Source organism: Suncus etruscus, chromosome 6 (assembly GCF_024139225.1).
Source record: "Suncus etruscus isolate mSunEtr1 chromosome 6, mSunEtr1.pri.cur, whole genome shotgun sequence".
NCBI lineage: Eukaryota > Metazoa > Chordata > Mammalia > Eulipotyphla > Soricidae > Suncus > Suncus etruscus.
In genome coordinates, this window is record NC_064853.1 from 16,236,767 (window position 1) to 16,262,151 (window position 25,385).

Below are 25,385 nucleotides of genomic sequence, written 5' to 3' on the forward strand. Positions count from 1 at the left end.
TCTGGGTTTATAAGTTCTGGGTTTATAAACCACAAATATAGTCACACATATATTTAATGCATACAAAGATATAAGACTATTCACAGATTTCCCTTTGTATGACAGCTGAATATAGGACAGCCTGAATCATTCAAAACTAAGGCCTACTTTTGCTTCTCACCAACTGGAAAGAGAACTATAGGTCCATGTCCTTCGTGCATTGGTGTTTGAATCTCATCACTGACTTTACTGGAAATAACTTTTTTTTTATATTTTAAATTGGTTTAAATCATATCTGGTGGTAACCCTGTGGGTAACTCCTGACTCAGTACTAAGAAATTACTCCTGGCAGTGTTTGAGGGACATATGGAAAGTCAGGAAGGGACCCTAGGTCAACTGCATCTGAGGTAAGCACCTTTTCTGCTACATTATTGCTCTGGCTCTGTAAATGAATTTCTTAATTAAATTTATATCCTATCCCACCCTAGTTCCAATAGCCTCCACATGTATATTATTCTTGTAAGTTCAAAGACAGTATATTGGTGTTAGACTAGACATGTCTATTCACAGTTAACTGGGGTTATTTTCTATGCTTGGTATCTGCTACCTATCCCTTAATCTCCACTAGGGGTCTTAGAAGTATCTCAGAAACAACAGAAATTCCCATTCCACTTGGTCCCTAGTGATCCCATATCCAATTCTTCCCTTCCCTACAAGGCCAACAACATTTGCCTTGTTCATCAAGAATCTAGGTTGTTGTGTTCCACCCTCCCTCTTTTTTGGATGGGGGTCCCAATTGGTGCTTAGAGAGCTCGTTGCAATCCTCCTGGTGATACTTGGCCTGTTTGTGTGGGCTGACAGGTTCAGTGCTTGAACCTATGGGATTGTTCTACTTGTGCCTAGTAAAAATGAGGGCCACCAAGATAGACTAAATGGTGCTTAGGGAAACTACACGGTACTGGGAAATGCCTTGGAGTCTGTACAAAGCACACATGTTCTCCAACCTGAGGGTCCTCTCCCTGCCCCAGAGAGTCATTCTTGAAACCACTAATCCATTCTGGTATGTCCAATCCATCAAGTTGCTTTGCTAATTTTACCTTTGAAATGTATCTGGAGTTCTTCCAGGCCTTTCCATCCTGTGTATTTCTTACCCAAATCAACAGAACATCATTCTATTTAGTTGTGTGTTTTTTTTTTTTTCCTGCTCACATCTTCATCCTTTGCCCAATCTATCTTCAGACAGCTTCATTATTCTGGTTCAAGTACAAAAACCCGAGATTTCTATCCCTTGCTTAAAATCCCCTACTGCATAAATTGCACAAGTTGGGTAGGCTCGAAGGCCTGGCATTGTCTGGCTCCAATAGCCAACTTGTGCTGCCTATGCTTTCCCTTGGCTAACTTGGCTCTTTTCACTTTTTTTTTTTTAAGCCATGCCAAGGTCCACTGACCTTAGGGCCTTTTTTCTGTGCCTATTCTCTACCACCCTGCATGTCTATTACTAAAATCCTTGGACTCCTTCATACCTCACCAAGCTCAGTATGAATGTCACTTCCCGGAATAAGCCTTCCAGGATCTCTGCTTTATGCGTTTTTGCAGTCTACAGAAAAATCACAGATGTGCTTCTTTTATACCCAATCTGCACAAACACTTATTGCACAGCTTCCATCCACCCAGAGCTGGGCTCCCAAGGCTAGGACTCATGTCCTTTCTACTCTCCTATCTTCAAGGACAAACACAATGTCTGGAAGATAGTTGGTACTGAAGGCTGCTACTGAAAAACAATCTGATGACTCACTTAGGAGATAGAGGGGATTCTTGTTCAAACACTTCCACTAACTAGCTGTGATAGGGAAAAACCTTCTCAGAGTCTTAGTTTCTGGAGCTAAGTAACCCGGCTAAATTAATTCCTAGCTGATTATATATTCTTGGTGGAAAGAGGCTGAGTATAAATAGATACTGTCTAGGTATCAGTGCTAAGAATCTAATATTCTTAGATTCTTGCATTATCAATCACATGAGCCCAACAACCAAAGGGAACAAAAATGTCAAATCAAGACCCAGAGCACGAAGAATCGAACTACTTTTCCAGAGAACATGACAGATGCCACATGCCTTTATTATTAGGTGAGATGGCCATAGTTCCCCAGGAATACAATCTATTACCCAGCTGTATGCTCATATATAGAAGAAATCAACTACTTTGGTTACCATCTCATGCCACAGAGACTGGCACATATCACAAAGAACAAGGACAATCAGTGCTGGCGGCAATGTGGGGAGAAAGAAACTCTTTTTTTTTTTTTTTTTTGGTTTTTGGTTTTTGGGCCACACCCGTTTGACGCTCAGGGGTTACTCCTGGCTATGTGCTCAGAAATCGCCCCTGGCTTGGGGGGACCATATGGGACGCCGGGGGATCGAACCGCGGTCCTTCCTTGGCTAGCGCTTGCAAGGCAGACACCTTACCTCCAGCGCCACCTACCCGGCCCCGAGAAAGAAACTCTTATTCACTGCTGGTGGGAATGGCATTTCATATAACCTTTATGGAAATTGAGCTCCCATATGATCCAGCTATACCATTCCTAGCGATATACCCCAGGAAAACAAAAACACAATACAAAAATTCCTTCCTCACACCTATATTCATTGCAGCACTATTTACAATAGCCAGAATCTGGAAACAACCAAGATGCCCTTCAACAGATGAATGGCTAAAGAAACCATGGTATATATACACAATGGAATATTATGCAGCTGTCAGGAGAGATGAAGTCATAAAATTTTCCTAGACATGATATACATAAAATTATTATGTTGAATGAAATAAGTCAGAGGGAGAAAGACAGACACAGAATAGTGCCACTCATCTATGGGTTTTAAGAAAAATAAAAGACATTGTAATAATGCCCAGAGATGAGAGCTAGAAGGACCAGCTCACGATATGAAGCTTACCACAAAGAATGGTGAAATAACTACACTAGGGGACCAGAGAGATAACATGAAGGTAAGGCGTTTGCCTTGCATGCAGAAGGTCGGTTCTTCGAATCCCATCATCCCATATGGCCCCCTGAGCCTGCCAGAAGCGATTTCTGAGCATAGAGCCAGGATTAACCCTTGAGCGCTGCCAGTGTGACCCAAAAACCAAAACAAACCAAAAACAAACCAAAAAAACAAAAAGAAATAACTACACCAACAACTACCCTGACAATGAGTGAGAGAAGTAGAATGCCTGTCTCGAAAACAGGCAGGGTGTGTGGGAGGAGGGATATAGGGGGCATTGGTAGTGGGAATGTTGCACTGGTGAAGGGGGGTGTTCTTTTTATGACTGAAACCTAACTACAATCATGTTTGTAATTAAGGTGTTTAAATAAAGATATTATTAAGAAAAAAAGAAATCAGCCATCTTGGGTAAAGGGCAACATTTCCTCATCGGTCCTTTCCTTCCCTATCCCTCCTCCCACTAGTGAATAACCCAGTGGAGCTGAGCTCACGCTTAGAGATGAAAGTTAATAGCACACATCAACCAACTCCACATGCAGCACACCATGTACCAAACAGTAATTAACAGATGGTTTTTCTACATCTCTCAAAGGTTACCAGCATTAAAGATAAGGTGTTGCATAAATTCTTAGTATGAGATATCGTGATTCATGGGAGACCCTGTTAGTGCAAATCGGTCAAGTTATCCTTTCATAATTTAATGATTCTCCACAAATTAGCATGACTTTTATGGCCTTTAAAGTCCAAATTAATTTTTTCCAACCTCCCATAATCAAAAACCTATAATTACCCAATGAAGAAAAGAAAGCTGCTATAAGAAGTTACGGGTTGTCATAATCTTTTATAATTCACTTGCAAGAGAGGGTTCACACACTTCAACATCAGGCAAATGGAAACCTGACAGGGCAGTAATTTTGAAGACAAAACGCACAGGAAGAGGCAAGGGAGAGAGAGGCCTTTAGATTTCCAACATGCGGGTAGCTGGAATGACTCTCGTGGGCTCTCCAATCCCTTCTAGTCTATCGTTCTGAAAAGGAACACAGTCTGTTTGCTTAGTAATTAACCTTGCCTTTTCAGGATAATTACATCAAATTTCTTGGGCCTGGATGCCCTGTTATAGGACAAAATCAGGAATTGTAATTGTTTGTTGGTGTTTTTAGAATTCTCTATAACAGCTGTTAGGAGAGAAATAATAAAATTTTACTATAGTTAAGAGTGAAAAGAGTCTCCCAGGATGCCTATGTGTTTGTCATTCTTTTCTTTGGGGGGGGGGGTCACACCCAGCAGTGCTCAGGGGTTACCCCTGGCTCTATGCTCAAGAAATCACTTCTGGTAGACTCGGGGGACCATATGGGATGCTAGGATCCGAACCACCGTCCTTCTGCATGCAAGGCTAATGCTTTACCTCCATACTATCTCTGGCTTGTACTTGTCATTCTTGGGCTCTATCAACTTCCTCTTAGCCATTTCTCTCAGAGGATGTAGGGTGTGGCACTGGGCTATCTTGGTAGAGGAGCTGGGTCATTGTTTTTTCTACCACAAAGATGGAGGGTGAGGGTTGAGGCAGCTGGCTGTGTGTGTGCTCTATCTCCATTCTAAAACTACCCAGAGTTTTCAGCCTGTGGTCTGGTCCAATCTGAGAAGGTTCAGCTGTTTATATTATTTGAATTCAGTTTTAGAGCAGGGCCCATTTCTAATTATGCTGTGTATTGGTTGCTGCTGTGGCTTAGACAGAAAGGGGAGTCTGTCCCCACCTATTCTGAGAATTCCTCAGGCGTATCATCTTAGACCAGACTACCTGGGAAGAGTCATTATTCTCTTTCTCTCTTCAGGATTTTATTTTAATGGCTCCTTGAGTCCAGGAGACATCCCTGTATTCTTAGAATACATTTTCCTTTCATTTAGAACAGCTAGAGTTTATGTTAATTGGTTGAAATTCAATAACATAGCTCTGGTTTGTGTTGAATATAAACATCTATTTATTGAACAAATACTTATTCTAGACAAAGACAATAAAGCATGCTTCCTGCTTTTGTTATTAACAGTTACCAAGAAACACAGTTAACAAGTAATTGTAATAATGGCATTTTATGCAGGAACTGTCTAGTTTATTTTCCAAAAAATAATGGGACACTCCTCCTGAGTTTCTGTCTCATAGGAAATATTTATATTTATGATAAGCATGCATTAAGAATTCTGATCTCAATTGTATTTTTTTTTGTTTTGGGGTCACACCAGTGTTTGGGGCTTACAACTGGCTGTATGCTCAGAACTTACTTCTGGCAGTGCTTGGGGGATTATATGTAGTGACAGAAATTGAAACTGGATCAGTAGCAAGGAAAGCAAGCACCTTACCCATTATACTATCTCTTTGATTCTGCAGGTCTATTTTTTTAAAAATAGTTTTTATTGAGGCCAGTGTGAATTATAAGTCTTTCACAGCTATGTTTGAGGTACGTAGTGCCAATGAATTGGGGCAATTCCCACCACCCATGTTGACCACTCCCCCCCATCCGTTTCTAGCATGTATCTTGTACTTTCACCCTTATCCCCCTGGATTGCTGGTGTAATATGTCCGTTTTGTGTATAGCTTGCTGTGGCTTAGATATCTTTTTTTTTCATTAATCACATGATGATGATTTACTCTTTTTATTTAGAAAATCACAAATAAAAATTTTAATTTCAGAAACTGAATTCACCATTTATAAATACACTCAGATTTAGCTTAATAATACAGCAGTTTCTCCAAACTTTGTAAAAGGTCATAGGCAACAGTGCCTGTTTCACCCAGAATATTGAACTGGTTTGAAATGAGACTACAAATCCTTTTCTAAAATGCTGAAATAAAACCTTGAAGTCATGCTGTTTAAAGAATCTGATGATTGATACTTCATATTGAGATCCTTGAGATTTTGAAATAGCCTGGTGATGGCTGGATCTTCCCAAGTTTAAAATAACAACAAAAATTATAATGATAATGATAATAATAAATAAAAAGGTCCAACACCTAAAATTACCCTTCAAATGGTCAGTGTGCTGCAGCCCTCCATAACAGCCACCCTGCAGATGAAACTTCCTCTCCAGGGCTGTGGTCAAAATAAGGGCGAGGGCACATGATTTAGAAACTGGCTTCATAGTGGAGAGACAGTGTGTTGGGCCTGGGCAATGGGACTCACAGGCCTGGGACTGCATGGCGTGGCTGCTGTCTGCTGGCTGGAGGACCCATGTCACAAGGGCCACGACAGAGAGGGATTCTCAAGTCCAACGACCTGGGAAAATCTGAATGCAAAACCAGGAATGGGAAATCCTCATTACCAAGTCACCACAGAATGGGCATTTTGGGCTATGCCCAAAGTTTGTGGGTTTGTCTTCGAATGCCACATGGCTGCAGGGGCAGACAGTTACTTTCAGGATATGCTGCCCCCAACACACCTAAGCACCTGCCACTACACACTGCTTAGTCATAATGGCTTGGACTCTACCTCTTACTTACACATTTTATTCCACAGATGCTAAGGCTGTTTTGTTGCAATTATAGCAATTTTAAGGAGAACACAAGATCTGATTTGTGGGGTTTACATAATTGAACACAAAGACTACAGAATAAACTGCTGACATCTTCTCTTCCCCTCTAGTAGAGCAAATGCCCACCCTCAACTTTTCAAAAACGTGACAGTTGGGATTGGAGCCAGATCCTTCTATTATATAATTGAAGGACAAGTGCTCTTAGTAGATGTGTGAGAATATATTCAGGGAGGCCAAGTGGGCCTGGCCATGAGGAATATGGCACAAGCTGATGCTGCAGCGGCTGGGCAAGTGCCCACCTCTCACCTCCACGGACCTGAGTGCTGGGCTGGTGCCGCCCAGACAGGACCAAACAAGCCACTGCACCAGACCAACAACTGTTGCCTGCTGAGCAATAATACTTGCAGTCAGGCTACTCCATCTGAGATTCAATATAGAATATATATGTATATATACATCTATATTTTGTGCCACACCCGCTGATGCTCAGGGGTTACTCTTGGCTATGCTCTCAGAAAGTGCTCCTGGCTTGGGGGACCATATGGGACACGGAGATCAAATTGAGGTTAGCCATCTGCAAGGCGAACACCCTACCTCTCTGCACCACTGCTCCAACCCCTAATATTAGAAGTCTATTAAGGGAAGGTTTGCTTTTAGAAAGATGAGTTTTTCAAAGTGTTCCATCATGAGCCTGGACTGGCCCAGCTCACCAAGTTCTGAGGGCATGTTCAAGAGATCCTCGCAGGGACAATGCTCTGAGGGCAGCCCAGGAACCTGAGTGGGCCAGGCCGCACTCTTCAGGTTCCAGCAGGTGAGGGGGTCACAGCTAGTTTCCAGCACCTGCTCCACCCGGTAGGCCAGCACCATGTCCTCAGGCAACGGGGCACTGTCCCGAGGGCCCGGCTTTTTCACCAAGGCCAACAGGGACCCCATGCTTTTCTCGACCGAGGGGCCCTGCAGAGGGGCACCTGGATCATACCTGCTGGAGACAGGCCTGTGGTGTGAGGTAGGATTCAGCATGTTGATCTCTCTAATGAGATCCTGTCTGTAATGCTAGCCCTCCTCCTTGGAGAACAAAGAGACTTTGTAGCGGGTCAAGCGGGCAAAGATGTAGCTGTGGTTGTGTAGCATGGCAGTCAGGCAGCTCCACATGGCCTCCTTCAGAGCCTTGAGCATGGATGGTCTCATGAAATAGCATCTTGATCTTCCTGTTGAGGATGTCAATCATGGGGGTGACCTGGCTGTGTGGACATGTGGGTGCTCATCTCGCAGCTACAGCCTAGAAGAGCCTCAGGGTACTGCACGCAGGCTGCATGGCCTCCCACTGATTGAAGCCGGTGACCTTGTGGAAGTGGCATTCAATGGCCAGCTCGTGGATGTCCCTCTTCTGCTCGATGAGCCACTCCAGCATGTGGAGCGAAGTGCTCCACTTGGATGGCTTGTCCTGAATTAGGGGGTGCTGGGGCAATGCATACTCTGTCTGCAGCTCAGCCAGCTTCTCCTTGGCTCGAGGAGACCACTGCTCCCACACACAGATCTTGTGGGCGATGCTCAGCAGGTTCTGGACCATCCTCTGGCTCTGGAGGGCCTCGCTGAGGACGAGGTTGATGGTGTGGTGGAAACATAAATTTACGACCAATCTTGTTTGATTTGGTAAACTGTTATTGGAAACCTAACTTCTAAGTTCTTGTTTGTTTTGGGGTCAGACCCAAAATATCTGGGGTTTATGTTTAGTTTTCTGCTTAGGGATCACTATTGGTGGGGTTCAGGCACCAAATGGGATACTGGAGGCTAAATTTGTATCAGATGCAAGGTAAGCATCCCTACCCATTGTAGGGATGCCAATGATTACAATCTTGTGACTGCCATATCAGTCTATGCACACACATTTGTGTATACACCCACATACAATGTGAATGAAATAAATGAGGAATATAGGACCACAACTGATTTTCCTATATATAATGATGAAGAACAGAAAAATAATGTTACAGAAAATAACTTATGTAAATTATAACATGGCAGTGAATTAAATGAACCAAAAGGGAAAACCATTCTCTCTATTGAGAACACAACATACTGGAAAGAATCTAGGAGAACTTTTTTAAAGATTCCAGGAGAAATTTTAATGACATAAACATGAAAATGGAATAATATCCAATTTCCAAGTGGAATAAACAACTAAAATAGTGGAATATGGCCAACCTGAGCTAAATGTCCAAGGGCAGTGGATACATGAGCACTATTCAGTGCCATCCAATTGATGTTGGACCCTAATGAGGGCTGCAGGTAGTAACTCAGCATCTAGACCCACTTTTTCAAAGATGGCCCCAGGCTAGTTCTCAGCAACTGTCAACTGTGCAGAGAAAAGGGTGCTCAAACGATTTTTGGTTGGCAGGAAGGCTGATATGGGGAATTTGGGGTGAACAACTTAGCCTAATACATTTTTCAGAGAGATTCATTTCTCCTGGTCCCCTTGTTACAATGTCTGAGAAACACAGATTTGGCTACGACACAGGGGAATCCATTGCAGTACCATCAGAATTGCACTGTGGTGTGTGTGTGTGGGGTAGGATGTTGAGGGGGAGCTGCAAGGATCAAACTGTGTCCTCATGCTTACAAGGCAGACACTCTACCGCATACTATCTGTGGGTCTCCTCACATAAAGCTACAGAAGGTAGTACAATACCCATCCTCCCCTTTGCTTTCATTCCTAATCTGCGATTACTAGTCATGTGTGTGCTAGGAATGGGGACCTTTCACGCTCCCTATTGTCACTTCCTTCCCAGTACAGACTTTTTCAGGACTCTTGCTGTTAAGGCAGTTGTAGAGATGAAAGAGTCCTTAGAATTAAAACTAAAAGCCTGCAGTGACTAGAAGTCTGCAACATGAGAGGGGAACTGAATATCTCACTGGAGTTGCTTGAAATGGGTCCAGTTAGCCTGGCTTTGATCACTCTCCCTGTTCATTAGGATTCCTTGGCAGCTTGTAATAGAAATGAGTGTAGGCCAACAAAAGCAAAGGGGAATTTGTAAGAGGGAGAATGGGATTTGATAGAACACAGGCAAGTTGTCCAATCAAATTTGGAACTGATAGGAACTAGACTACCAGAGGGTAAGGAATAGGTGGGGGGAGGAAGAGCAATGTCCTGTCAGGAACCCTGATTAAGGCCCCAATTCCCGATGAGTAGATACCAGGACTATAAAATCACCCTGATGACATGTTTATTATTCTCAGACTACGGTATCATAATGATCAAGGTTAGGTTACATGACCACTTGCTGGCCACACTCAGAAGAGAAAGATTTGACTCCTGTAGCATCGATAGAGGTAGAAAAGCAACTGGATGCACTCTTTTATAATATTTATTGTGCATGCAAGTGTATTTATGTGTGAAGGAAGCCTACAGAACGCCCAGAGTATTCTAGACTATCACAATGACAGGGTTTTGGGTGCTAAAATAAGGAAAATGGGGAAGTTAGAATTTTTTTCACACTATACTTCTTACAAATGGGAATAACAAGGAAAACAAATGAAATTATATCAAATTAAGAAGCTTCCATACCTCAAAGAAAAGAATAGAAAGACGCACCACAGACTGGGAGAAAATATTTGCCCAGAACTCATCAGAAAGTCATCTGATATCCATGATCTATAAAGCACTGGTAGAACTTTACAAGGAAAACACCTAACCCCATCTAATAATGGAGTGAAGAGATAAAAAGAAATGTCCTCAAAGAAGATATACAATAGGCAAAAAGTCAGATAAGAAAAGAAGTCCTGGGCCCAGAGAAATAGCACAGCTGCGTTTGCCTTGCAAGCAGCCGATCCAGGACCAAAGGTGGTTGGTTTGAATCCCAGTGTCCCATATGGTCCCCCATGCCTGCCAGGAGCTATTTCTGAGCAGACAGCCAGGAGTAACCCCTGAGCAATGCCGGGTGTGCCCCCCCCAAAAAAAAAAAAAAAGAAAAGAAAAGAAAAGAAAAGGAAAGAAGTCCTGCATCAATTATTATTACGGAAATACAAATCAAAACAACAATGAAATATTATTTCCCTCAATGATTTTTTTTTTTTTTTGGTTTTTGGGTCACACCCAACAGTGCTCAGAGGTTACTCCTGGCTCTACTCTCAGAAATCACTCCTGGCAGGCTCGGGGGGGCCATATGGGATGCTGGGATTCAAACCACCAACCAATGCAAGGCAAATGCCTTACCTCCATGCTATATTTCTCTGGCCCCACACTCAATGATTCTTTTTTTTTTTTTTTTTTTTTTTTTTTTTGGTTTTTGGGTCACACCCAGCAATGCTCAGGGGTTATTCCTGGCTCTACGCTCAGAAATTACCCCCGGCAGGCTCGGGGGACCATATGGGATGCCGGGATTTGAACCAGCGACCTTCCGCATGTAAGGCAACCGCCTTACCGCTGTGCTATCTCTCCGGCCCCACACTCAATGATTCTTATATACATCACAATGAACAAAAACTGGATGTGCTGGATGTGGAGAAAAGATAATCCTCATTTATTGCTGGTGGGAATGTTGACTGGTCCAACCCTTTTGGAAAACATATGGACACTTCACAAAAAATTAGGAATTGGGTTTCCACATGACCCAACAATTTCACTTCTTGGAATCTACCTCAAGGGCCCCCAAACTCTAGAAAAGACATTTGCAGGCCTCCTAGGGTCAGTGCACACTCTATTCACAATAACCAAAATCTGGAAATAACCCAACTGTCCAAGAGCAGATGACTGTATAAAGAAATCTGGCATAAAAAAAAAAAGAAAACTGGCATATACAGAATACTATAATGATATATATAGCAGAATACTACTTGTGTTTTAGAAAAAAAAGATAAAATTAAGTGATTTGTTGCTGCCACATGGATGAATATGGAGAGTATCATATTGAGTGAAATTAGTCAGAAAGGAGAGGAAAGGCAGAATCACTTCTCTCATAAGTTGGATATAAAGAAATAAAACAGTGGTATAACAGGTACCTAAAGGCAAAAGAAACTGAGAATTGCTCTTTAATATAAAGCCTAAGAGAGAGAGTACACCTAGTTGCATTCTTCTCCATTATTTACTATAAGTGTACATGCAAATGTAAGCATGCATGTATCTCTGTGAAGAAAGTCCAGAGCAACCTGGATCCTGGGACAATGGTGGAGGGAAATGGACACTCTGCTAGAGGGTTTGGTACAGAAGCATGTGATGCATGAGATCCTATTATAACAATATTGTAATCCATGGTGCCTAAAATTTACAAAAAAAAATTGATCATTTCTCTTCATGAAATAATTAAATGGATTTTCAAAGATATTTTATAAGCAACATATAAGAAATATGGACCTGTTTTTCAGGACCAATAATTTGGCAAATTCACTGAATACCATTAGCTGATGAAATGGTCTATAACTATAACAGTTTGATTATTTTAGATTGACCGATCACTTTCAAAAGAAAATGTATGGCTATATGGATGTTTAAAAGGATGGGTTGGAAACTTTCAAAAGAAGTTCAGAAAAAGATGAACCAAATGGATCATCCCTGGCTTAAGTGTAAAGCCGCCGAAGCTAAAATATATGAAAAGGAGTAAGACTTGTTTGGGTTTTAAAATAGAACTTCTGGTATCTCTGATAAAAGTTTCAAAGACAAAATATACTGTCCTACTTTATTCTTGAACATTTATTTCAAAATTCTACTTAACAAAAGTGTATATCATAATTAAAATTACTTTTGAAAGGGATAAGAGAAGAAACAAGTATACCCAAAGATTTAAGCAAAAGTCAGCTTGGAGAACGATTTTGAGACAGGCCAAGGTTGAACATGTTGCCCAGTTAAACCAAAATGGAAGAGTCTTGAGACTGCGCAGTGTTTGTGTTCTTCTCTCTGCAGTTTCTAGGAGACAGCCAAATGACTTGCCCTTTCCTCCAATCTTCTGGTCCAACCTCCCATGTATAGTATTTTTCATATGCACTTGAAAAGAGGCATTGGCTTCCATCATGGCCCCTCACTTTGAATGATGCTTTCTTATAAAATTTGTAACAAATAGACTACACAACTCATCCAATAATGCCTTTTTTTGTTTTGCTTTTGGGGAGCCACACCCAGCAGCACTCAGGGGTCACTCATGGTTCTGTGCTCAAAAATCGCTCTTGGCACGGGGGACCATAGGGGATGGCGGTATTCGAACCACCATCCATCCTGGATCGGCTGTGTGCAAGGCAAATGCCCTACCGATGAGCTATCTCTCCAGCCTCCAATAATGCTTTCTTAAAAGGGGCTTATCTCCTAGAAGCAAAGCTCTGTCATGCTGGCTATAACTTCTAGTTTTAAAAACTGGAGTTTCTATGCATTCTCCAACTTGACTTGTCCTGAGATCTGACTTTTGCCTCTTTCTCTAATACCTTCCCAGAGCTTGCAAAGCCTGGATTAGGTGTGTTTTGTGCAGTAGTTTCTTCAGGAATAGACGTTTTTACCTCTGGATGAGAAATCAGACTGTTTCCTCTGCTTCCTCTTCTAAGGCAGGCAGGGCTCTTGCATGACTGACTTGTGGCACCAGCACAAGTGGGCACTCAGCAAATACTTGCTGAATAAATGAATAAATATTTTCTTTTTTCTTTTCTTTTGTTTTTTTTTTTTCTTTTGGTTTTTGGGTAACACCAGGCAGCGCTCAGGGGACCATATGGGATGCCACGATTTGAACCACCGTCCTTCTGCATACAAGGCAATGCCCTACCTCCATGCCATCTCTCCAGCTGAATAAATATTTTCTTATGAAAGTAAAACATGCTTGTGGCTACAATCTTCCTCCTTCCTTTCTACTGAAAACCAGAGAGATTGTACAAGAGTTAAGGCAGATACCTGCCATAGTCCTGACCTGTGTTCTACCCCTGGCACCACATGACTTCCTGAGCATTGCAGGGTATAATCCTGCAGCTCCCTGAGCTATGGGATTATACCTGGTAGTCCTAGCATGGGAGGATCCAAAGCAGCATTGTAACTCCTAGGACCCTAGCATTTTTACAGATGGCTCAGTTGACCAAGTACTGCTGGGGTTACCCTGGTGTCCTCATGAGCACCTTTTGGGAGCCCTCTAATACTTTTCCCCCCAGCCACTCAAGAGCACAACAAGGATTTTAAAATCAGGCATTCTAGTTGTTTCTTCAGATAGATAGTTCTCTCAGAGATAACTCTGACATTTACATTCATTTTTCTGGTCCGTGTAGTCTTTGAGTAATGGGGCAGGAGAATAACAGGCCACACACTGTAAATGACCCAAAGCAGACACATGTTCAATTGATAAGATACAAAGGATACCCTGCTGTGTCCATTTTGACTCAGTCAAACCTGACAGTCAGCACCGAATCTTTCCAATGAGTTCAATTTCCCTTATCCTCTGTTAGCCCCAGGAGTTCTTACACAGTACACATTTCCCACATGTAATTAAGTAATGGAGAGTGAGTTGTTACACATGACATTTAATTTTCAACATGGGGGAAGGTACGACAAGAGCTGCAGGCAAGATCATTAATCTCCTTGGGTTCCTGCATTGCCGGATACAGTCATTCTCTCTTCATTGTGTAACTTAGAGCTCCGTCTGTAGTGGGTTGAGTGGGAAAACTCACCAAATTGAATGTGTGGTACTGAGGAAGAACCCAAATTGTCACAAAGCTCTGGGTCATCCAGAGCAGAATAATCGAGGCTAGCAAAATCCACATTGCCAAAGGGCATGATTACAGGATCGAAAAATTGTTCAAAATCTAATGGTATAAACAGGGGTATGTGTGATTATATGTAATGTATGTAGCAGCAACTTGCTAGTTTTCACTTAGCTAATGATTCAGACCCCTTGTGAATTTCAGACCAATTAGTGTATGAATAAATATAAAAGTTGGAAAAATATGACAAGGATGGAGTCACACAAATGCACACATATCACCATGGGTTTTAAGATCCGAGTTAATTAAAATATTGCCAGCAGCCTATTTTAAGAGCTTTCTGTGATGACTTCCTTGCTAATCATACTTCAAATGTGTGGCCAGTTCCCATTTAGATCTCAATTGACAATACTTTCATTTAAATGTTTTCTTCTTTTGTCTTTTTTTTGGGGGGGTAGTGTGCTATGCTGGGTATGAAGCCAGGGCCTTCCACATGCAAGGCAAGTATACTCTATCTCTGAACAACCTCCTTGGCCCTCAATTATCAGCAATTTTTGGCGGGGCTCCATGCTCAGAATTATGCCTGCTGGTGTTCATGGGATTTTATGTAATGCCAGAGAGCAAGCCTGGGTGAGCTATGCAGAAGGCAACCATCTAACCTACTGTAGTATCTCTCTCGCCCAATTATCAATAAGTTTAAGACAGTTGTTCAAAAACTGTCTGTATTGTGGAAATGCAGAGAACATCAATTTTAACTGAGGAAAGAAACATGATCAAATAGAAGTACCAGCAATAAAGAGATGAAGTTTATAAAACCCTTTTTTTTTAGAATCACATCTCATAACCTTCTGCAATTCAAAGGAAAGTGTATTGGCATCAGCTCTGCTGAGCTGAGGTGCTAACTTCCTGAAACTTGTCACAAATGAGTTTTTCTTGCCTCAAGATCTGCTTTCAGAATAGGCAAAAATCAGGTTTTCTAACACTATTTTGAAAGAGAAAACATTGAGCAGAGGATGTAAAATAGATTTAAAGAATAATAAAGCAACCAGTCGGTGGGAATTGGGCTGAGCTAGGCATTCATCACTTATGCACACCACACCCAGGTCTCATTACAAACCACTATTGATGTGCAGAGGCTACAAGCAATAAAATCTTTTTTTTTTCTGATGTTCCTTTGTGCTTTAGTTTCTGATACTATTTGATGTTACCTCAGAAAAATCTATTATAATTTCTTTTACTGACATGGGGATTGATTCGCGTTAATTAGGCTCTTCTCTATTTCTCAATTAAACAGTTTTTGATTTCCTGTTAGAATATCAGGTCATCAGTTAAAGAAAAAAAAAAAAAAGGCTGCCAACCAAGAAGCAAATGAAATGCAGAATGCGTCAGTATCTCTCATTCCAACATTTACCATTTACCAGAAATAGCTTTATAGAATGTCCACAGTTCTTACTTGTCTGGTGCTTAATCATGAGGCAAATGCATCTTTATATTGTTAGTCTGGAGTTAAACAAATGATATTCAAGAGAGAAATTCTTCCATTTCCTTCTCAGTCATTTCCTCCACTTTCTTCTTTATTTTCTATTTTGGGGCTACACCTGGCTGTGCTCAGGGCTCATTCTTGGCTCTGCGCTAACGAGGCCAGATGTAGTAATACTGGGGATCCAACAAGGGTCAATTGGGTGAAAGGCAAACATTATGTCTGCTGTGCTATCTTTCTGATCTCTACTTCCTTCTCTTGTACCCCCTGGCACCTATCCTTTTCATCTATTCCTGCCACCATTTTTACCCCAAATCCACACTGAAACCATATAAATATATTAATATACTTAAATATATTTATATAGGTATAAGCAATTTACATATGTGATTTGATTATCTTAGTCTACTTAATGAGCTACCTCTGAACCCCTATAATATTGACCAAATACTGACTATGCTCACCCAGCTATGCTCTTTCATTTGGGGGTTTGGGTGGGTTACACCTGGCAATGCTTGGGGGACCACACAGGATGCTGGGGATCAAACCCAGGTTGGTCGCATGCAAGGCAAATGCTCTACCCACTGTGCATTGCTCTGGCCCCAAGCTGTGCTCTTAGGTAACTGGATTTCAGGTGCAGGTGAGGGAAATCCTGAGTTTCTCTTGCACTTATTACAGCCTTAGAGCTCCATCAAGTGTTAGGACAGGCAGTTTCTATTTGGGGTGTCCATCTCAATCACAGGAAGAGACCTTTCTCTTAGGGGAAGTGAAGAAGTGAAGCATTATTTAATTAATATGATATTGGCATACAGACATGCACTGCCAGAAACACTTCTATTGCTTCAAACCAGAACACCCAGCAAACTTGATTCTGCTGAAGCTCATTTTCCTTTCCAGAGTCTGAAAGTGTGTATGAAAATAGAGTGCTTGAATTATACCCTATATTTATTTCTCTTCCTTAGAAAAGGAGCTAGAGAACAAATCTTCCTATCAGATTAATTGGTAAAGTAGTTGGGTAAAGGGACTAGAGGAAGAGGATTTTTGTGAAAATGATCAGTTAATATCTATATCTACACCTATATCTATATTTAGTTTGGGTAGGTCATACCTGGTGATCCTTGGGGGACTATACATGGTACCAGGATTAGAATAAGAGTTGTGGGGCCAGAGCAATACCAAAGAAATAAGGCGTTTGCCTTGCACATGGTCGATCTGGGATGGACCCAGGGTTTGATCCCCAGCATCTCAGTTGGTCCCCTGAGCCTTCCAGAAGTGACTTCTGAGCACAGAGCTAGGAGTAACCCTGAGTGCTATTAGAAGTGACTCAAAAACCCATTAAAAAAGGGAATCAGGGTTGTGGCCACAATGTCTTCAAACCTACATTTATCTTAAAATCCACAAAGTAAGTCAGAATAACTTCCTGCATAGGGGGCTGAAGTGGTAGAGCATGTGCCTTGCATGAGGGCCCTGGATCGGATCCCAGGTACTACATGGCCCCCAACTGCCATTGAGAAGTCTTGGCAGCCCCTCTCCCATGTACCACTAGGTGTGGTCCTCACAACAAATAAAAAAATGTAATACAATGTTTGACTTTGAAGAGTAAATAATCTAGGGCTCTTTAGTGTGAAAGGAAAGAGAATCCCTTGAGAATTTTCCCAAATGTATGCTATGTTTTCATCTTTCCAATTTTGTCATTGTTTTGGGGGTCATGCCTCATGATGTCAGGAAATAATCTCAATCTGTTGCTTGATTTTCATTCCAGGCAGTGCTCAGAGCACCATAGCCTGCTAGGGACTGAACCTGGGCTTCTGACATGCAAAGCTTACACACTCCTTTGGAGCTAATTTCCCACCTACCATACACAAAATGTCCATAATTTATTTATACTGATCTTTTTAAAAATTTTAAGATCACAAACACTGAATGTACATGAATATTTCTTTCTTTCTTAAATTTTATTTTATTGAAACCATTGTGGTTTATAAAGTTCTTTATAGTTGGGTTTCAAACATACAATGAATCAGGGCCAATTACACGGATATTTCTAAATCACTTCAAACTAATTCTAGCCAATAAGTGTTCAGCAGTATTCTCAGTTTGGCTTATACCTTTCATTTTATGAAACAACTTCTGATCCCTTCTGAACAATTAAGACACTAAATGCTATTTTTAGCATTGAACTTTGACTTGCTTTCATTCCTATCTGAAATAATTACCACCACTTAATTATTCTTTTTTTGTTTTTGGTTTTGGGTCACACCCGGCGGTGCTCAGGGGTTACTCCTGGCTGTCTGCTCAGAAATAGCTCCTGGCAGGCAAGGGGGACCATATGGGACACTGGGATTCGAACCAACCACCTTTGGTCCTAGATCGGCTGCTTGCAAGGCAAATGCCTCGGTGTTATCTCTTCAGGTCCTAATTATTCTTTTTGTTTGTTTGTTTGTTTTTGGTTTTTGGGTCACACCTGGCAATGCTCAGGGGTTATTCCTGGCTCTATGCTCAGAAATCGCCCCCAGCAGGCTCGGGGGACCATATTGGATGCCGGGATTCGAACCAGCGACCTTCCGCATGCAAGGCAAATGTCTTACTGCTGTGCTATTTCTCCGGCCCACACTTAATTATTCTTTAAGTCTTTCTTGAAGGAGGAAGGTTCTAGTTCCCAACGACTTCAACATGTCACATGACTTCTTTGGATCCTATTCAACTGTCCTTATTCTCTTTATAAGAGTGGGCAGCAGGGAGAACTGAGGCAGTGACTGCTTGAGGTATGAACAATCCTAAGAAGGGTCAAGGAGAGAACTCAAAAAGCTGAAGTCCCAATTCATATGCAGGTAACCACATGGTGCTCATATTTCTCAGTGGCCCTGGTGGACCCCAGCAGAGCTAGACATGATCACTGAACCATCTAGCTTAAATGTTACTCCCAACTATCATACTTTTGCTCTCTCTGTGGAAGATCAAGACTGTATCTATTACTGCACTGTACATATGGACCTAAAAAAATCATCTTTGCTAAGTGACACCTTTCCTTCTGGAAATATTCATTGGTGAGAACTCCCTGAAAACCCTGTGAGACGGATGCTGTTATTGAGACTCCGACCTTTCCCTTCTCCCTTGCTCAACCTGTGAGTGAATGAGTAAATAAATGATGCCTTGGGAATGGATGATATTTGGAGAAACCCTGTAGTTTTACCTGCTGCTGTTGTCTACCTGTTGAAAAATAAATTTTGAATGTTTTCCCTCAACCAAAAAACAGAACGCAGCAAGAGATAGGTACAAGCACTTCTCTGAATGGGCTGCTCTATATGTGTCCTCTTACATCTTTCCTGCAACAGTGAACAAAGCCTCAGACTAGAACTCATTCTACAGATAGCATCTTAAACATTTAAGTTCTTGACCAATCTTAAAATCTCTTCCTTTTTCATCATGGGACATTAATTTCATAACCAATAGCAACAGGAAGAGCAAGGAAGGAACTGTGAGGGAAGACCAGTGTCTAATTTTGGTGAGTGAGCCAGTCTGGTTGTCTTAATACACAAAGACATCCTAGGAGGCAGAAGGTTTCACAAGAGTGAAAAATCTAGAAAGCCAGAAGCCCTGGTTAATGGGAGAAAAGGGTGCCAAAGTTGAATTTCTTTTCTTTTCCTTTTTACCTTTTTTTTTTTTGGCCATGCCTTGTGATTCTTGGGGGTTACTCTTGGTTTTATTCTCAGGAAATATTCTTGGTGTTACTCGTGGAGGGGGGACATTGAGGTATATGGGTTGCCAGAAATTGAACCTGGGTTGGCTGCAATCAAGACAAGTGCCATGCCCACTGTACTATTGCTCTGATACTCAAAGTTGGGTTTCTTCAAGAGCAAAGAGGCAACTCCCTATAGGTCTAAAGTGAAAGGGTAGAACGATTTTACTAGCACATCTATTAGCATCCTGATTTTGTGTAAATCACTTGTTCATCCCAGTAAACCCCTGTGAATGGTAGGTCTTACCTAGAGGTAATTAATAAACAGGTAGAATAGGAGTGATTATCACCATCATAAAATACCTATTCTTGCTCTTTTAGCTGTTATACTACATTGGATGTTATACTGAAAATTTCAAATTTGTGAACTATCACAATGCATGAGGTAGGTGTTCTTTTCTCATTCACTCTTCCAGAGGTTCATTGAAGTCTGGGGCAAAGACAAGAGGGACAGTTACCAGACAGGGCTATGTACCTAATCTAGAAAGAATTCAAATTCATCAGTCATTGCATTTAGAAAGAATTCAGTCCAAAACCAGAGAATGCATTCCCATTCCACCACTGATGTGGGAATGAGGACTTTCAGCAGTGAGGAGTCCCTATTTCAGTTCATTCACCCCTAAAACACTCAATTAGCTGGTCCATAAGAGAATGTGAACAAGAATGTCTACAAGAAAGTGTTCAATGAGGTGACCCCAACATTCAACACAATAGGCAGCAAAGCTGACCTCTCTACCCTGGACTTCTCACCAGTATTTAATTCATTTCATTTGAATTTAAATATTTCAGGCTATTCCTCACAGGACAGGTGGTATTGGGGACCACCAGGGCTACACACAGCAGTGCTTGGGGACAGGCATCTGGTGTGGGATGGAACTTGGCCTCACACATGCTCAGCATATGCTCTCCCCTAAGCCTATGCCAACCCTTCTCTAGCATTTTTCATTAGAAGCTCCTAAAACATTTGTGTTTTGTGTTTCTGTCTATTCTTCAGGGAAGAAATGAGAGTCAGCAAATCTACCAAATGATGGTCACCAGAAAAGAAACAAGAAGATTTTTTTTTTATTTCTTTTCTAGATATAGGTAGAGTGATCAAATTTGGGAGAAGAAGAATGAAAAGAAATACAAATGTTCGAAATATCAAGACAGGTCTCAATGACCACCCTACCAAGTGAGACATAAAAAATAAAGTTGACTCCTAACCTAGACAATCTAAACTTTCATTAGTTACAGTCACAAAAGGAATGTAGTTCTAGAAGACAATGATGAGAAGACCAAAGGTGAGAGTCTTATGCAAATAATAATTTGTCCATGGCAGGTGTCACTCTCTTACCTGATAAAAACCAGCTTGACTTTCAGAGGGGCAGTCTTAATAATGGCAGATGCATTTTGGTGACTTCTTCCATAGAGGATCTGATTGTTTATCTGTTTGGGTCAAAAAATGAATAAAGCTTTATTCACAGAAGTACAATATGTATTTACATAAAATTAAATATATTCATATTCAGACATGTATAATGAGTAAATATATGCACATACTAGGAATTAAAAATGGTATTTATTCATGTTCAAGTGGTTATTGAAGGACTTAAAAATTGGGGGACTGGAGCCAGAGAGATAGCACAGTGGTGTTTGCCTTGCAAGCAGCCGATCCAGGACCTAAGGTGGTTGGTTCGAATCCCCGCATCCCATATGGTCCCCCGTGCCTACCAGGAGCTATTTCTGAGCAGATAGCCAGGAGTAATCCCTGAGCACAGCTGGGTGTGGCCCAAAAACCAAAAAAAAAAAAAATTGGGGGACCATTGCTGGCAGTGTTTGGGAGGGCATGTGTTACTGGGGATTGACTATGGCTGAGCATATGCAAGGCATATGCATTAATACTTGAGTCACATTTCCAGACCATTAGGGGCTCTTTATGGAAAAATTTTAATGTTCTTTGCAGTATAGATTCAAATTCTAAATAGCTAGTAAAATCTCTTAAATTCAATTTTGAGAATATTTATAAGAAAAAATAAAGTAATTGGCCCTTCTACAAACTTCAAGAGCAGTAGTTGAGCTGGACGCAAAAACTTTATGATGAATATTTTATTTCCTAAAGCTTTTCCACATTTTTAAGAAATATGGAAAACAGACCAAACTGTGGTTGTCACCAGACCTCTACAGGGTCCATTAAACATGATTCCGTAAATGTGTCTAGGTTATTAAAAACATAAATTTTATAGGGCAGAGGCAATAAATGTGATATCTTCATTTTAGGTTAACTTTTAGGCCAACTGCACAGGCCAACTGTGCACAAACAATAAACCATCTACTTTTATCCAAAGTGAGGTGGGATTTCTAACTTGGTTCATTTCACTGAAATGGACTCTAAACACATTTAAATTCCATATTCCCCCAATAAACTATTATGATCATCATGATTAGACTTTTATTTCATTATATATTTCATTTCAACAAACAATGATCAATATTGAGAGATTGGTCAGAAAAGAAAGACCAGAGGGACTGAAGAAATAGTACAGCAGATACTATTCTTGCCATGCATGTTGCTGACATGGGTTTGATCCCCATCCCACCTATGGTCCCTAGAGCATCACCAGGAGTGATTCCTGAGCTCAGAGCTAGGAGTAAGCCCTGAGAACAGCTGCGTATGGTCCAAAAAAACAAATAAACTAAAAGAAAAGTGGAGCTGTTGTTTGAGCCAGCTATCTCGCCTCTAGGCATCTATCCCCCAAATACAAAAACATTGATTTGGAAGATACGTGCAAATCCATATTCATTATAGTTTCTAGATCAACAGCCTGGACATGAAAACAATCCAGATGCCCGGCAACAGAGGAATTGTTAAAGATCATGGTGTATATACACAGTGGAAAATGATACAGTCATGAGGAAAATAAAGTCATGCGATTCATGGCAACTTGGGTAGAACTGGAGATTATTGTTTAGCAAAATAAGCTAGGAGCAGAAGGATAAATATAGGGTGATCTCACTCATTATGTGAGATAGAAAGAAACAAAACAAAACAACACCAATCAATAAGTATTGGATGCTAGGATACAGATCTGAATGGGCCAGGTATGGAGCAGTGGGGGAGTCAGGGAAAGCAATAGGATGACTGGAAGTAATACAGGAACATAGGTGGAGGACTTGAGCACTGTATGGTGCTAAGGAAGGTACAGTATACACCGAAATCATAACTATCAATCAACAATGGGAGGACAGGTGGGAGGAAAGGAAGGTTGGAACATAGAAAACAAAAGGGATTTGGGGTAGGATCATTGGCATTTTGGTGATGGAGTGGGGTCAGGTGCAGTAACTTTGTATAGCAATACCAGGAACTTGTGCACAACTGTAACACTATTAATTAAACCACATATCAAAAAGAGAAGCATCAACAAATACTCAAAAAATTTGTTTAATTTTTGGGCCCGGAGAGATAGCTCAGCGGTGTTTGCCTTGCAAGCAGCCAATCCAGGACCAAAGGTGGTTGGTTCGAATCCCGGCGTCCCATATGGTCCCCCGTGCCTGCCAGGAGCTATTTCTGAGCAGACAGCCAGGAATAACCCCTGAGCATCGCCGGGTGTGGCCCAAAAACCAAAAAAAATTTTTTTGTTTAATTTTATTAATGTCTTTTAAAAGTATCTAGCCTAAAAGAAACTGTGGTACATATACACGATGGAATATTATGCAGCTGTTAGGAGAGATTAAGTCATGACATTTTCTATACATGGATGGACATGGAAATCATTATGCTGAGTGAAATAAGAGAGATAGACACAGAATAGTCTCACAATTCTATGAGTTTTAAGAAAAATAAAAGATTCTATTGTAATAATGCCCAGAGACAATAGACACGAGGGTTGAAAGGACCAGCTCACGATACGAAGCTCACAACAAAGAGTGGTGAGTGCAGTTAGAGAAATAACTACACTGACAACTATCATGACAATGTTAATGAGTAAGAGAAGTAGAATGCCTGTCTTGAATATAGGCAGGGGTGGGGGAGGAGGGAGATGAGGGGCATTGGTGATGGGAATGTTGCACTGGTGAAGGGGGTATTCTTTTTTTATGAAAAAATAAACTAAAAATATCTAGCTTAGAGCTGCAGAGTTACGACAGCACGGAGAGTGTCTTCTTGTATGCTACTATTCCAGGTTTAATTCCTGACACCACATGTGGTCCCCCAACCCTGCCAGAACTGATCCCTGAATGCAAAGCCAGGAGTAAGTCCTGAGTAGTACTGAGTGTGGCTTCCAACAAAAACAAACAAATCTAGACTATGCCCTAGATGATATATTTTTTTCCTAATATGTTCATGCTTTTATCTGTCATACATTTACATCTGACCTAACTTCATTACCCAGAACATGGTTAAGTAAATCATGTAGTCATTAAGAATAATATGAAAAAGCAGGTTCAACAGCAGAAGGAAACATCCAAAACAGATTAAGTGGTGGCACCTCACCATAAAAGAAAATGTCTAGCATGGCCCCTTCTTTTGGATAACTGTAGTTTTCAATTACTTTAATTTGCAATGAACTGCAAGCAGGGCTCCCTCAATCACAATTTTAAAAGGAGATGACGTGAGAAATAAGCTGGACTCCAGGCCTGGCATGGAGGTAATTACTGGCAAATGTCTGCTAGGCTGTGTCTGGCCTCTGCTCAAGGAAAAGATTTTCCTAAACCAGGAGACCCCCAGCTTTCCTGTCTGAATGCTACAGCAAGGGTTTTAATGATCTTTCATTACAAATCCCCCACCTCTCCTGTGATAAAGTCCATCTTGCTCTGTGGCACACATTTACCTCCTGACCAGTGGGCTTCATGCATGCAGTTTTCCCCTTGATCTTCTCCTGTTTATCAACAGGGCTTGCACCTTTGTGTTCATGGAGCATGTCCTGGATGAAAATGGCACTAAGTGCTGCTTTGATTTTATTTTTCTGGGCATATCCAGTTGTGCTTGGGTTTACTCCTGACTCTACACTCCTGGGCAGGCTTGGGGAACCATAGAGGTTGCCGGGAATTGAACCTGGGTTGGTTGTGTGTAAGGCAAGTGCCCTGCCTGTTGTACTATTGCTCTGACCCCTAACCAATTGTTTGTTTATTTGATGTAACCATTCTGTGTTGGTGGCTATCTCTTTTTTGGCTGGTGACCCTCTATTTTCATAGAATACATAGTACTGTATTCCTCAAAGAGGGAAAATTGCAGCCCAGACAAAGAAAACAGGCCATGCATGCTAATCTCCTAAACCCAGCTCTAAGGCACCATCATTCATGGTGCAATATCCAAGTACTCAGAGGATTTGGCAGCTGAGAGGCAGAGCAGCTTGCTTGCTGCTTTTTTCCAGGGCCAACAACCTGGATGTTTACTGCAGAGGCAGCTGCTCCCTGCCAATTTTCAGAGGTCTCTGGAGAAACTCGGCTCTTGGGGTGGGGAGAACTGGGACTACTGCAAGAAATCCAATATAGAGCAAAACCCAATTGGATGGATCAAATCTAAAAGGAAAAGGCAGAATTCTGGCTTAAAAATAAAAAAAATCCAGGATTAACCTCCACTCACTCTCTTCCTACTCCAGCCTTAGAAATGACACAGTAGCAGCCCCTGGGTTTTAGCAGATTTCTTTGATCTTATTAAATTAAATGCAAATCAAACCATTAATAATAATATTAATAATAAACAAATTTAAAAAAAACAAAATAAAAAAAACCATTTAACAATATTTTAAAATATTTAAGATAATATTAATAATAACAACGATAATAAACTAATTACATATAAAATTAATGTTTAGTACTTCAGTAAAATGAATTTAGCTTCCAGCCACAGAAGCAGTTTTTATTTCTTCATCAGTAAAGGAAAGAGACTCCAGAGAAAATTCAATAAGTAGAGTATCTATTTTTTCCCCTCAGTACACAGTTAACATCCGGCTGTCACTTATTCTATTTCTGAGAAGCTGTTGTTCTCTTGGGATTCTTTAAACAACAGGTGTAGGAAGTCTTCCA

At 41.1% G+C, this 25,385-nt stretch overlaps 1 protein-coding gene across 1 annotated transcript in view; it reads right to left on the reverse strand.

Moving 5' to 3' along the window:
* PATJ (PATJ crumbs cell polarity complex component) overlaps positions 1 to 25,385 on the reverse strand; it is a 367,443-nt gene that overhangs the window by 106,575 nt on the left and 235,483 nt on the right. Inside the window, exon 29 of the mRNA XM_049774382.1 lies at positions 20,716 to 20,807. Within this exon, the coding sequence (XP_049630339.1) occupies positions 20,716 to 20,807 (92 nt within the window). The remainder of the gene's footprint in view (positions 1 to 20,715; positions 20,808 to 25,385) is intronic.